The sequence below is a fragment of the Amphiprion ocellaris genome, chromosome 3 (assembly GCF_022539595.1).
Source record: "Amphiprion ocellaris isolate individual 3 ecotype Okinawa chromosome 3, ASM2253959v1, whole genome shotgun sequence".
Lineage (NCBI taxonomy): Eukaryota > Metazoa > Chordata > Actinopteri > Pomacentridae > Amphiprion > Amphiprion ocellaris.
In genome coordinates this window covers 36827042-36841038 of record NC_072768.1, presented here as the reverse complement: position 1 = coordinate 36841038, position 13997 = coordinate 36827042, and the positions used below count along the sequence as shown (strand labels likewise).

At 35.4% G+C, this 13997-nt stretch overlaps 1 protein-coding gene and 6 non-coding genes across 7 annotated transcripts; 3 read left to right on the top strand and 4 right to left on the bottom strand.

Moving 5' to 3' along the window:
- Positions 1-1544: 1544 nt before the first annotated feature.
- Positions 1545-13589, bottom strand: cstpp1 (centriolar satellite-associated tubulin polyglutamylase complex regulator 1). Its single transcript, XM_023297562.3, has 9 exons — positions 13399-13589; positions 13202-13304; positions 11125-11255; positions 10945-11029; positions 10655-10740; positions 7081-7288; positions 6888-6997; positions 3852-3915; positions 1545-2500 (listed from the first exon to the last, which is right to left on the bottom strand). Exons 1-9 carry the CDS (start codon positions 13439-13441, stop codon positions 2332-2334), a joined length of 999 nt encoding a protein of 332 aa, XP_023153330.2. The 5' UTR covers positions 13442-13589; the 3' UTR covers positions 1545-2331.
- On the bottom strand, positions 3560-3630 carry trnag-gcc (transfer RNA glycine (anticodon GCC)). Its single transcript has one exon. It is a non-coding gene; the product is annotated as a tRNA-Gly (tRNA).
- Positions 5064-5134, bottom strand: trnag-gcc (transfer RNA glycine (anticodon GCC)). The gene has a single exon. It is a non-coding gene; the product is annotated as a tRNA-Gly (tRNA).
- Positions 6285-6355, bottom strand: trnag-gcc (transfer RNA glycine (anticodon GCC)). The gene has a single exon. It is a non-coding gene; the product is annotated as a tRNA-Gly (tRNA).
- On the top strand, positions 8360-8430 carry trnag-gcc (transfer RNA glycine (anticodon GCC)). Its single transcript has one exon. It is a non-coding gene; the product is annotated as a tRNA-Gly (tRNA).
- Positions 9181-9251, top strand: trnag-gcc (transfer RNA glycine (anticodon GCC)). Its single transcript has one exon. It is a non-coding gene; the product is annotated as a tRNA-Gly (tRNA).
- Positions 9938-10008, top strand: trnag-gcc (transfer RNA glycine (anticodon GCC)). Its single transcript has one exon. It is a non-coding gene; the product is annotated as a tRNA-Gly (tRNA).
- Positions 13590-13997: the final 408 nt, after the last annotated feature.

Sequence of the window (13997 nt, the reverse complement as noted above, 5' to 3'; positions counted from 1 at the left end):
TTCTAACATCAACTTTGAGGACAAAATGTTCACTTGCTGCCTAATATATCCAACCCACTAACAGGAGTGATGATGAAGAGATGATCAGTGTTATTCACTTCACCTGTCAGTGACTGTGTAGGTCCACAGTACTTTATTACTTTCAGCTACTTTTTTCAACCCTTTCTTTAACATTTTTAGCTATTTTAGTTGTTTGTATCTGAGTTTTGGCTATTTACTAACCTTTTCAGTGCTTTTTTTCATTTTTAAAAAAGCTTTTTGGCTGTGTATTCATTACTTTTAGCGACTTCAGCTGTTTATCTAGTGTTTGTCTATTTTTTTAGCTAACTTTTACAGCATTCTTTTCACTATTTTTAGCTATTTCAGTGGTTTGTATGACATAGCTATTTCTGCTGCTTATCCGGTATTGATTTCTATTTTTTAGCTAACTTTTACAACACTCTTTTTACTAGCTGTTTGTATGACTTTTAGCTATTTCAGAAGTTTATCTCATATTTCTATTTTTTGGATAACCTTTACAACATTCTTTATTATTTTTTTTGCTATTTCTGCCATTTATAAATTTTACAAATTTATAAATTTTGAGCTAACTTTTTTCATTACTTTTAGCTATTTTGGTTATTTATTCTTTGTTTTGGTAGCTATTTTAGCTTTTCATCTGGTATTTTTAGTTATCTTTTCAACATTCTGTTCACCATTTTTAGCTATTTCAGCTGTTTATGATTTATTTTATTTTTTGGTAACTTTTACAACACTGTTTTTATTATTTTCAGCTGTTTATGACTTTTTGCTTTTAGCTAATGTTTTTCAGTGCTTTATTACTTTAAGCTATTTCAGTTTATTCTTTTTTAATAGCTATTTTGGCTGTTTCCATTACTTTGTGTTAACTTTCTCAAGCCTTAATGCATTTTTAAAAATCCTTTTCAACCGTTTAAATGTTACTGTTTAGATGTCTCAGCTGCTTATTCATCGATTTGAGCATTTTTCAAGTGTTTATTCATTTTGCTTGAAGCTAGCTTTTAAAATATGAACAATTTTAGCCGATTATTCATTTTTTAACCATTTTTTTCCACAATTTCTCCTATTTTGCCACTATTAATTCTATACAGCTATATCAGCTAACTGTACTCACAATTTATCCACAGCCCTTCATTCAATTTTAGTTTTTATGCTAATAAAAACAACTTTCACATTCTATTTTATATTTCAGTTTTATTATTTATCCATTATTTTCAGGAAATTGTTTGGGCTTTTTGCTCACCAGATACATTTTCTTTCACTCTCAATCACAAAACTTGTTTCAGTTGATAAACTTTAGTTTAAATATGTACTTTTATCTGCTATTTTTACTGTTTCACCAACAGTTTATCTATTACTTTCAGCTATTTCAACCATTTTTTTCAGAAACTCCAACTTTTTATTCATACAAATCAATTCTAGTCTGATTATAAATAAGATATTTAGCTTCGTGACACAAACTGGCTCATACAATTCAGTTTAATACCAGTTAAATATCTATAAAATAAAACACACAAAGACAAATACCGTCTTTCATCACAGTTACATCTTTATTATTCACAGTGTGAGTCTTCATACACATTAAACCAGTTATAAGCTTCTGTTCATCAGCACAAAGTAATAAATATTTTAGCACATTATATATACAGTTAATGCTTCCAGTGGTCGTGTCCTATAATATAACATTTGATTTAAAGCAGCAGGAGGATGTCCAGCAACAGTGTGAAGATAAGCCCATCAGTGAGGTTTAATTTGCTGAAATAACAGCATTTCTGCAGCTTTTACAGTTAGTTTTATCACAGTAGAATGTAATTTAAGACGCGTTTAACCATCAAAACGTGCAAGAAAGTTCACATTTTCGACTGTTTTTAACAATAATGTCAGTTGCTGTGATAAAATTTAGTTTTCTAGCAGATATTCTGAACATTTGTTACCAAACTGCAGATATTTTTGTCTTTTGTGATCAAAAGACAAAAATATTTGACATTTTGATGAGATTTAGGAATTAAATTTGGCTTCTAATCCCTCAGATGGTCATTTAAAGTGCAGTTTGTTAGGAAAAATCGAGCATTTACTGCTAAATATGAGTACATTATTACTATACGGTACTGTTTGTGTAATAAGCAGCAGCTAATTTACAGGAACTACAGCTACGTCACTAGTTTAACTGTTAGCTAAGGTGTGGTGTTTAGAGTAAATGCTGTTGGAATGATGTAAAACTGTAAATACTGATGATATGAAGCTTCAGACCTGCTGTTTAGTGGCACATTTAACTGAATTTATGGCCTGGAATGGAAGACGAGCGACAGGAAGTCAGTTCTCGGAGGAGTCGGTCTCTTCGGTGGATCCGTCGCTCTCCACCTCCATCCTCCTGCGGTGGTGGAAGTTCCTCCTGGGGGAAGCTTTCCTCTGAACCTCCTTCAGGGCTCCGACAGCGCTGCCACTGCTGTTGCTGCCGGGACTCACCGAGATCTGAGCGATTCTGAGGAAAACAGGAGGTTTATTTCACTGATTTGTTCATTCATTCATGTCCAGGAGGAGAGTTTGGGAGTCAAACAGGGCAATAAAGTGCATAAGATTCATGGTTTGGGATGTTTTTGCTGAAAGAATTGCAGAGAATTACTACTTAAATCATTTATTTTGGATCGCATTAATCATTTAACTAATTTCTCAAGCAAAAGCACCAAAATTCTGATGCCTCTATAGCCAGAAATATGAGAATTTGCTGTTTTTCTTGGTCTTGCATGGCAGTTAAAGTGAATATTTAGTCATTAATCTTCTTTTTAACAGTAAAAACTACTGAATAAACTTCTTTAATTAGTGGAACCAGTGATAAAGAAACCTTTAAAGAGTTTGAGTGGAAAGTTTTAGGAATTAAAATGTGCTGAGTTAACATATTGCAAAATATTTAAAATATTTCTACTAGTTTTTGTATTTTACTGTAACTTTCTATTGGCTTCTAACACTGCTTCTTATTTATCTTGTTACTGGCCTTTTTTCTTTCTTTTTTGCGATTTTGCTGCAATATTTTACCATTTTTCAATCCTGAATATACATGATTTTTCTTAAAAGTGAAGGGCTAATTAATAAATGAGCAAAATGACACCATTTATCAGGCAGAAACTGTTAAAAACAGAAAGAATTTCAACTTTCTGACAGTCCTTGGACTCCTCATGAATGTCTTGCATGGAAAAAATAACCAAATCTAAGATTCAAATTGTGATATTTTTATAAAATCTCTATATTCTCCATGTCTCATTTAACAATTCACTAAACATAAAGCACTATATTCTGTAAAAAACTAAAGAAGTTGGAACTAAACAGTGTAACAAAGTGTCTATAGCTTTGAAAGCTATTCCTGCTAGCATGCTACAGCTGACTGACAACAACTAGCGCGCTGCTAAAATATTGTAAATAGAAGAAATGAACTGTTCTGGATAAATCTGTCATTAGAGCTTCTGTTCAGGATAATGTTCCTGTTGTGTAATGATACATTTAGATTCTGTTCATTTTAAGGCGTTGATTCAGTAAAAAGTATGAGTGCATTGGCCGGGAATCGAACCCGGGCCTCCCGCGTGGCAGGCGAGAATTCTACCACTGAACCACCAATGCTGCATGTGTGTGTGTTGTGCGAGTGTATGTGTGTGTGTGTGTGTGTGTGTGTGTAGTTGCATTTCTATCCAGCAGTGGCCCTCATTACCAACAGTTGACATTTTTCCGGACCCCTCTTTGTCATGCTCTAGATCATGCTAAAATCATGCCTAAAACCTTATGTGTGTGTGTGTGCGTGTGTGTGCGCGTGTGTGTGCGTGTGTGTGTGTGTTTGTTCTCACAGTTTGTCCAGTTCTTGGTCCATCTCTGGGTCGATGAGCAGCTCTGCTTTACTGGGTAAAGCTCCTGCAGAACCAGGAAGGAAACAAGAGTTTTAAAGCTGCATTCATGTAAAACTTAGCAATGCTAACGTTGCTAACGTGTCTGCTGCATGTGGAGACAGACATTAAAAGCCACTAATATGGTGGATGTTGTGTTTTCAGCTTGTTGGGATACAGATTAAAGATATGGATCTGGATGTTTTTTAATCCTCTGAACCCAAAAACAACTGTTAACAGATTTGAAAGGCCTCTTATCTTTAAAATAAATTACCAAATTAACACCAGAAAATATGAAAACAGAAACATTTGGTGGATTTCAAGCTTTCCAAAGGAAGGAAATTAACCTAATTTGAACTTGAATTTGTAGTATTTCATTAAAATCATTTTATTGTACGTGTCTCGTTCAAAAATTCAACAAAAACAAACTGTTTCCATCAAATTAAAAATCTAAAACATAATGTAATCTCACGGTCACACATTGTAAAAGTTAATATTCTTCTTATTAAGTACAGATTTTTCATCAGGACTTTATTCACGTTTGTGGGAATTGTTCTTTCTTTTTTTTTCTTTACGGTCAACAAATTATTTTATTTGTGATTTTACTTAGATATTTTACAATTTTTCCTTCCTTATTATACATAATTTTTCTTTCAAATAAAACTTTTTAAAAATTCTGATTTAAATACAGTAAAAACAGTTTCCAATGAGGGGGGGACTAACTAATAAATCAAAATGACACCATTTATCAGCCACAAACTATTAAAAATGTGAAGAATTTCAACTTTCAGACAGTCCTTGGACTCCTCATGAATGTTTTACACAGAAAAAATAGCCAAATCTAAGGTATAAAATGATGATATTTTATCAAAATCACTTTATTCTACATCTCATTTAACAATTCACTTAAAGTAAAGCACTATGTTCTGTAAAAATGTAAAAATTTGGGGCTAAATGGCACAAAAAAGTGTCTTTAGCTTTGAAAGCTATTCCTGCTAGCATGCTACAGCTGACAGACAACAACTAGTGTGTTGCTAAAATATTCTGGGTAGAAGAACTGAACTGTTGTGGATAAATCTGTCATTAGAGCTTCTGTTCAGGATAATGTTCCTGTTGTGTAACGTTACATTTAGATTCTGCTCATTTTAAGTCATTGGATTCAGTTAAAAGTACGAGTGCATTGGCCGGGAATCGAACCCGGGCCTCCCGCGTGGCAGGCGAGAATTCTACCACTGAACCACCAATGCTGCATGTGTGTGTCTGTGTTCTCCCTGACTCGGGTTTTTATTTTGAATTCTTCTACTTTACTGGGTAACAGGTTCCATTTTTTAAAGGTGCTTTATTGTAATGATGAACAGCGCTAGCGCTAATGTTGCTCTGTTTACTGCACAGGGAGACAAACATTAGAAGGCATTAAGATGTTTCTTCCGATGCAGTTTTTTAAAAACTCTGGATGTTTTATTAACCTACTGGATGAATAAAATAAATGCAGCATGGCTCAGAAACAGTGAACAGAGGAGCAGGTTGTTGGAGATACATTTAGCATGGAGAAACATCTTTATAGAGTTAATGTGAACAGTAGAGAGAATAAGTCTGTAGAGGCTGGAAACATGGAAATAATTATCTATAGAATGTAGAAACAAAACCACCACAAAGAGACACAAATCAACAAAAATAAGATGCAAAATAACATAAAAGGAAGACAAAATTTAAAAAAGGGGACACAAATTGAGAAAAAACTAGGCAGAAAATGACAAAATCAAGATACAGAACAACAAAAAACAAAAAATAAAACAACACAAATGCAACAAAATGACAAAAAAGACACAAAACTGAGACGAGAAAAGAGACTGAGAAGAAAATCAAAGCTACTGGATCAATAAATAAATGCATCATGGCTCAGAAACAGTGAACAGAGGAGCAAGTTGTTGGAGATACATTCAGCATGGAGAAACATCTTTCTACAGAGAATGAGCAGAGCAGGTTCTACCATTTTGGGAAATTATTAGATGTGTTGATTCCAGGTTTTTCCTATTTTTGTAAAATAACAAATTAAAGAAATTCAACTTTTTTTCTAGCATAGAGGACATTTGTGAGTTTTCTTTCTTTCTAGTCATGGTTCTTCTGTTTCCATAGAGCTGCAGGACTTTAGATTGCAGTGAAAAATAAGGAAAAATGTGACAGGACAAAAATAAAACAACTAGAAACTGCTTGGAGTTCAGAGGGTTAACTTGACATTAGAACATGTTTAATATTCAAAATACTCTGAGAAAGAAGCAAACTGTTCCGGATAAATCTGTCATTAGAGCCCAACTGTTCAGGATAACGTTCCTGTTGTGTAACGTTACATTTAGATTCTGCTCATTTTAAGTCATTGGATTCAGTTAAAAGTATGCGTGCATTGGCCGGGAATTGAACCCGGGCCTCCCGCGTGGCAGGCAAGAATTCTACCACTGAACCACCAATGCTGCATGTGTATATGCTGTGCGTGTATGTGTGTGCATGTGTGTGTATGCATATATATGTGTGTGCGTACATATGCGTACGTGTCTGATGTGTGCATGTGTGTGTGTACGTGTGTGTGTGTTTACGTGTGTGTGCGTGCATGTGGGAGCATATGTGTGTCTGCATGTGTGCATATGTGTGTATGCGTGTGCGTGTATGTGTGTGCATGCGTGTGTGTGTGTGTGTGTGTGTGTGTGTGTGTGTGTGTGTGCGCGCATGTATGTGTGTGTATGTGTGTGCGTGTGTGTAGGTGTGGGTGCGTGTGTGTGTGTGTGTATGTGTCTATGTGTGTGCATAAGTGTGTGTGCGTATGTATGTGTGTGTGTGTGTATGTGTCTATGTGTGTGCATAAGTGCGTGTGTGTGTGTGTAGGTGTGTGTGTGCTGACATTAGAACATGTTTAATACTATGACAACATAAAGCTATCAGTGAAGGTAGTAACATCATTAGTGCTGTAGTTTAATAATGAGCAGTAGAAAGTGATGTTGAACTCACCGATAGTTTGGTTGATGCTCTCGTCTTTAGCCAGACTCATGAGGAAGCTGTAATAAGAGACTTTTTCAGTTTGCTCCAGGATTTCCCTCATACTCGACCTGGAGGGGAAGCTGCACACGGACACACAGGAACACTTCAATGCTGCACAGACGGCTCGACAACACGACTGCTGTGTATCCGTGTGAGTGTGTACCTGTGTTTAAAGCGGTCACACAGGTCGTCTATGCACTGGGAGAACACGCTCGGCTCCACTCCGTCCTGCTGCTGCTCCTCCTTGTCGTTCTCCTCGGCAGCCACCGATGGAAGCTGCTCGATGGAGGTGGACGTCGGGACGATGACGGTGTTCGGACTTTTACCCGCTAACAGATCCTGGTAGATCACCAGAACGCTGTCCAGGAACTCTGCAGACAACAGGAGGTGACTTTTAACTTCTATTAATCCTCAGTTTATTAACCGTCTGGACTCCCAGCAGGTTCTCTGTCGCATTTTTACTCTGTGGTTTCACTTTTCACTGTGTGTGTTGTTTTATTTGTCGTTTTTTTGTTTTTCTGCTTCTTGTGTTTGGCATTTTGTCTTCCTTTAATGTAATTTTGCATCTTATTTTTGTTGTTTTGTGTCGTATTTATGTAATTTTGTGTCTCTTTGTGGTGGTTTTGTCTCCACAGTCTGTAGATATTTAATTATTTCCATGTTTCCAGCTTCTACAAACTCATCTGTAGAAAGATGTTTCACCATGCTGAATGTATCCTCCAACAACTTGCTCTGAGCAATGCTGCATTTATTGTATTGATCCACTATGTTGTTCTAAATCTAAAATTGTCCAAAATGATGTGAAACTTGCCTAAAGTAATGTAAAATTTACAAAAATGAATAAAAAAATTTGTCCAAAATAACTTGAAACTTCTCCAAAGTCACGTAAAATTCTCCAAATTGATTCAAACTTTGTCCAAAGTAACTCAAGAATTGTCCAAAATGACTTAAAACTTATTCAAAATCACTCAAAGTCTCTCTTGTCTCATTTTTTTTGTCATTTTGTCTTGACTGAGTTGTTATATTTGTTGTTTTTTTTGTTCTTTTGTATCTTGTTTTTGTCATTGTGCATCTTATTTTTGTTGTTTGCGTGTTATTTAATGTCATTTTGTGGTGGTTTTGTCTCCACTTTCTATCAATATTTAACTATTTCCACGTTTCCAGCCTCTCTAGACTTTTTCTTTCTACTCTGCTCATCATCTGTAGAAAGATGTTTCTCCATGCTGAATGTATCTCCAACAACTTGCTCCTCTAGTCACTGTTTCTGGGCCATGATGCATTTATTTATTGATCCGCTATGTTTTTCCTTCAAAGTCTAGTAGCAGAAAATTTCCAAAAACGAATAAAAAATGTGTCCCAAATAACTTGAAAGTTCTCCACAGTCATATGCACATACATGCTCACAACACACACACGTAAACACACACACACACATACATGCAGCATTGGTGGTTCAGTGGTAGAATTCTCGCCTGCCACGCGGGAGGCCCGGGTTCGATTCCCGGCCAATGCACTCGTAGTTTTATAGTTTTAACTGAATCAAACAACTTATAATGAGCAGGATCTAAATATATCGTTACACAACAGCAACATTATCCTGAACAGTCGAGCTCTAATGACAGGTTTATCCAGAACAGTTCAGTTCTTCTACTTACAATATTTTAGCAGCGCGCTAGTTGTTGTCAGTCAGCTGTAGCATGCTAGCAGGAATAGCTTTCAAAGCTATAGACAGTGTGATGCTGTGGAGCTCCACATATTTTATTTTTTACAGAATATAGTGCTTTATTTTTAATTAATTGTTAAAAAACACATGTAGAACAAAGTGATTTTGATAAAATATATCACAATTTCAAGCTTAGATTTGGCTTTTTTTTCTGTGTAAAACATTCATGAGGAGTCCAAGGACTGTCTGAAAGTTGATATTCTTCATGTTTTTAACAGTTTCTGGCTGATAAATGGTGTCATTTTGGCGATTTTTAAAGAAAAGATAAGATGCCTTTCAAACCCACCAGCAGGTTTTGGGGTTCAGGAGGTTAAAACATCCAAATTTTTGAAAACTGCATCAGAAAAAGCATCTTAATGCCTTCTAATGTTTGTCTCCATGTGCAGTAAACAGAGCAAAATTAGCGCTAGCGCTGTTTATTGTTAGAATTATGCAGCTTTAAAAACTGGAATCTGTTACCCAGTAAAGCAGAAGAGCTGAAAATGAAAATGGAGAGTCGGGACACACAAACAGACAAACACACAAAAATGCACACATGCAGCATTGGTGGTTCAGTGGTAGAATTCTCGCCTGCCACGCGGGAGGCCCGGGTTCGATTCCCGGCCAATGCACTCATACTTTTAACTGAATCACACAGCTAGAAATGAGCAGAATCTGAATGTAGAATTACACAACAGGAACGTTATCCAGGAACAGTCGAGCTCTAATGACAGATTTATCTACAATAGTGTGGCTCTTCTACACATTATGTTTTAGCATTTTTTCGCTAGTTTTTGTCTGTCAGCTGAAGCATGCTAGCAGGAATAGCTTTCAAATTTATAGGTCCTTTGTTACACTGTTTAGCTCCAACTTTTCTATTTTTTACAGAATATAGAGCTTTATTTTAAGTGAATTGTTAAATGAGACATGTAGAATAAAGTGATTTTGATAAAATATCACAATTGTAAGCTTAGATTTGGCGGTTTTTTCTGTGTAAAACATTCATGAGGAGTCCAAGGACTGTCAGAAAGTTGAAATTCTTCACATTTTTAACAGTTTGTGGCTGATAAATGGTGTCATTTTGATGAGTTTTTAAAAAAAGATAAGATGGCTTACAAACCCACCAGCAGGTTATGTTTGTCTCCATGTGCAGTAAACAGAGCAACATTAGCGCTAGCGCTGTTTATTGTTAGAATTATGCAGCTTTAAAAACTGGAATCTGTTACCCAGTAAAGTAGAGGAGTTCAAAATGACAGAACACACAAACAGACTAACACACATGTGCACTCGGATGCACAAACAAACACCCACACATGCAGCATTGGTGGTTCAGTGGTAGAATTCTCGCCTGCCACGCGGGAGGCCCGGGTTCGATTCCCGGCCAATGCACTCATACTTTTAACTGAATCACACAGCTAGAAATGAGCAGAATCTGAATGTATCGTTACACAACAGGAACATTATCCTGAACAGAAGCTTGAATGGCAGATTGATTGAGAATAGTTCTGTTCTTCCACCCAGAATATTTTAGCAACACGCTACTTGTTGTCTGTCAGCTGTAGCATGCTAGCAGGAATAGCTTTGTTTAACTGTTTAACTCCAACTTTTTTCTTTCTTTTTTTTTTTTTTACAGTATATAGTGCTTTATTTTAAGTGAATTGTTAAGTGAAACATGTAGAATAACGTGATTTTGACAAAACATCGCAATTCTAAGCTTAGATTTGGCTGTTTTTTCTGTGTAAAACTTTCATGAGGAGTCCAAGGACTGTCTGAAAGCTGAAATTCTTCATGTTTTTAACTGTTTCTCGCTGATAAATTGTGTCATTTTTCCAGTTTCTTAATTAGTCCCCCTCTATTAAAAAAAAACCATGTATGTTAAGGTTTGAAAATTGGTAAAATATTGAAGTGAATCACAAAAAAATGTACTTGTTGACTGTAATGAAAAAGAAAAAAAAGGCCTCAAATGTAAATAAAATCCTGATGAAAACTCTTAAAGTTTTACAAATTTTTTACCATGTATTTCAATATATGGTACCTTGGTAGTAGAACTGCAGCTGGAAGGCATAAAGAAAGTCAGAGAAAGACATCAGACAGTCGATGGCGTCGTCCATCAGAACAATTCTACAGGCAAAAAAAAAGAAAACCAGTTAAAAGCAGCAATGATTCACAAAAGATGTTGAAATAAACTCTTAACTGTCTGATTTAAGACAAACTCCTCACAATAAGAGACAAGAACAGAACAAGTTTGACTATCTTTTCTGGCCTTTGTCTTTAATCTTGTCTTCACCTGAACTAATCAAAGTTCTTACTGAGAGTTATTCTCACCGGGCTGCACTCTGAACCATCTCTACTGGGAAGTCTGGACACAGCAGCTGCAGCAGAGACCGATACTCCAGCATGGACAGTAAATCTATAACACAACAGTCAGTTTGCAGCTAAGAAGCAGATCTTTTGTGTTAGATGTTGAAGATGCGACTGTAGTTCAATTATTGCTGCAGCTCTCACCTCCACTCTTCCCGATCTGCCGGTAGCATCTCCAGAAGACTCTGAGGAAGGAAGCTCTGTTATGAGGAGTCGCTCTGATGTAGCTGAACTCCCTGAAGAGGACGTGGTTGCTGTTCTTCACACTGCTGAAACTACAAACACACAGTCAGAGGTGCACTTGGCAGGAAAGCAAACAGAGTTTTACCGTATCATCCTGCAGACTGAAGCTACGGACAGACTTCTAATCCTTGACGACAAACCCTTACATTAATGTTCCTGTTTACAAAAACGTTTGTAAAATAAATTCAAGGCTTCTGTTGCCTTTACTAGGATATAAAAACACAGCATTTACAAAATAAACATAGATTGGAGACATTATCTTGTAATTACAACAGGTTAGGAATTGGAATTCTGCAGAACCTGCTTGAGAATCCTCAAATTTAAAGATTAAAATAAACATTTATAATCCTGCGGGAGGGAAATGGTCAATTATAGCAACAAAGAAGGCATCAGTAGAAACATAAACCTAAACAAGAAATGCACATAAGACCTGTTGATATTGTGCTGATTCTTCTATATGTAGAAAATCAGATAATGCACAGATTTCTCTCAGGGTAATTCAATGAGTGGAAAACATGGATACTAGATATACTGATATTGCATAGAGTCTTGTACACGTAGAAAAAACAGACACAGTACCGAGTCTTTAAAATGTAAAAAAAAAACAAATCCCAACATACAGGTTTTAATGCATTTGCAGTGCAATATATTTATCTCTGCCGTTTGTTGTCATGCTTGTTCTTCTCACTGTCTTATCAGCTCCTTTTGTATATATATTTATACTGTTTATCTATTGGTCTTATTTGTACTTTGCACCACAAGAGTTGTCTTTAACCCTCTCGTTGTCCTGCAGGTCAAAATTGACCCGTTTTAAAGTTTGAAAATGTGGGGAAAAAAATATTTTCACAGTCAAACTTCTGATGTCCACATTTTCAACATTTTTGCGAAATCTTTGAACATTTTTTGGTGGAAAGGAAAAAATGTTAAAAAAGATGTTTAAGAACATTCAGAAAAAAAATCAACCAAAATCCAGCAAAATTCACTGGATTTTCATTGATTTTTACGTGAATGTTCTTAAAGAAAATATTCAAGTTTTACTGATATGTATGGAATCACTTTAGATATTTTTAGGATTTTTTTGGGAAGATTTTTACTCATTTTTTGAAAATATTTACAAGAATTTTCTCGCCAAATTTGGGGGATTTTTTTAAAATAAAACTTTTAAGGGAAACTTTTAAGGAATTATTGGAATTTTCTTTGTGGAGGTTTTGCAATTTTTCAGAAATTTGGGGAATTTTTTTTGCTGAATTTTTGGATTTTTTTCAGACAAGAAAACATTATTTTTTGGTGCCTGTAAATGAGGACAACAGGAGGGTTAAATTTTGTTGTACATTGTGTGTATAATGACAATAAAAAGCATTTTACTCTATTCTATTCTAATTAAGTTGCATCAGATATGGTACTGATATGAGAGTCTTTCTCTGGTTATAAAGTCTTTTTATGACTTCTTCAGTATCACAGAAATTTAGTGAAAAGCAAAATCAGCTTTTAACAGTGTAATTCAGGGATTTAATTTTTGTTATTAATGTATACAAATAGAAAGCTGAGCTCATGTTGAAGCTAACAGTGTGACTCACTGCATCCATAGCATCATTTTAACTCCTGTTTCCCTCTGTTCAGACAAGCTACAAGAATGATAGTGTGACATTTTCTACAATTTTAGGTTGATTAAACACTTGAAATACTGATATTCAGGCTAATATTAAAAATCACTTCCATTGATTACGAGCTATAATGCAATAATTACAACATAAGATCTTCAAATTGTTTTATTTCATGAATACAATGAGTTCTTGACATTTAAAAACCCAGGCAACGATTAATTTTCAGACTTAGCAATGTGCCGCAAGGCATCCAGCCTGCCGGAAATTCATAAGAAGAAGAAGAAGAAGAATTTTCAGACTTCTGCTGCTCTTCTCACAGATGTGGACTGAAGCTAATGTTAGCCTGCTAGCCGTTAGCCAGGATGTGTACCTACTATTCAGCGAAGTAGCGGATCACCCCGAACTGAGTGTATTCCTCTTTATGCTCCAGCAGCTGAGTCACAGCATCGCTCAGGTAGAACAACACGTTACTTTCCGCTGCAACACAAACAAACACATAAACAACAGGTGAAAACAGACTCATTCTCCGGTAGCTGACGAGCTAGCTGCTCGGCTAACACCGCGGACCTACCGAGGTATTCTTCAGCGGGAACGGAGGGACTGAAGCGGTTCATTCTGGAGGGATACCGCTGCGAATATCATTAATAAAAACTATATAAATGTGTAATTATCGGTGTGGCTATAAACTGCATGTACACAGTTTAAACATTTTAATTCTGCAGCCTAAACAAACTAAATGGGATTCCATGGAAACAGACCGATGTTGTGAGTTACATTAATTAAAGCCCCTCCAACAACACTCCTCACAACGGTTCCTCTTTTGTTTAACCTAAATATAAATACATTATTATTATTATTTTTTAATAAGTATTAGTATTGTTTTGTTGTTGTTATACATAATAATACATTAATAAATAATAATAGTAAAGTAATGACCATATTATCTTTTATTAATGGCAGTACTGGTTGACAGTTCAAAAAGTACACAATATTATTTATAAAATTATTATTATTATCGTCGTTGTTGTTATAAATAACAATACATTAAAAAAAATAATAGTAAAGTAATTAATGTACTACTTCTGGCTGGCTGGCCAAAAAGTCTATAATATTGCTTATAAAATTATCATTATTATTATTATTATTATTATTAGTAGTAGTAGTAGTAGT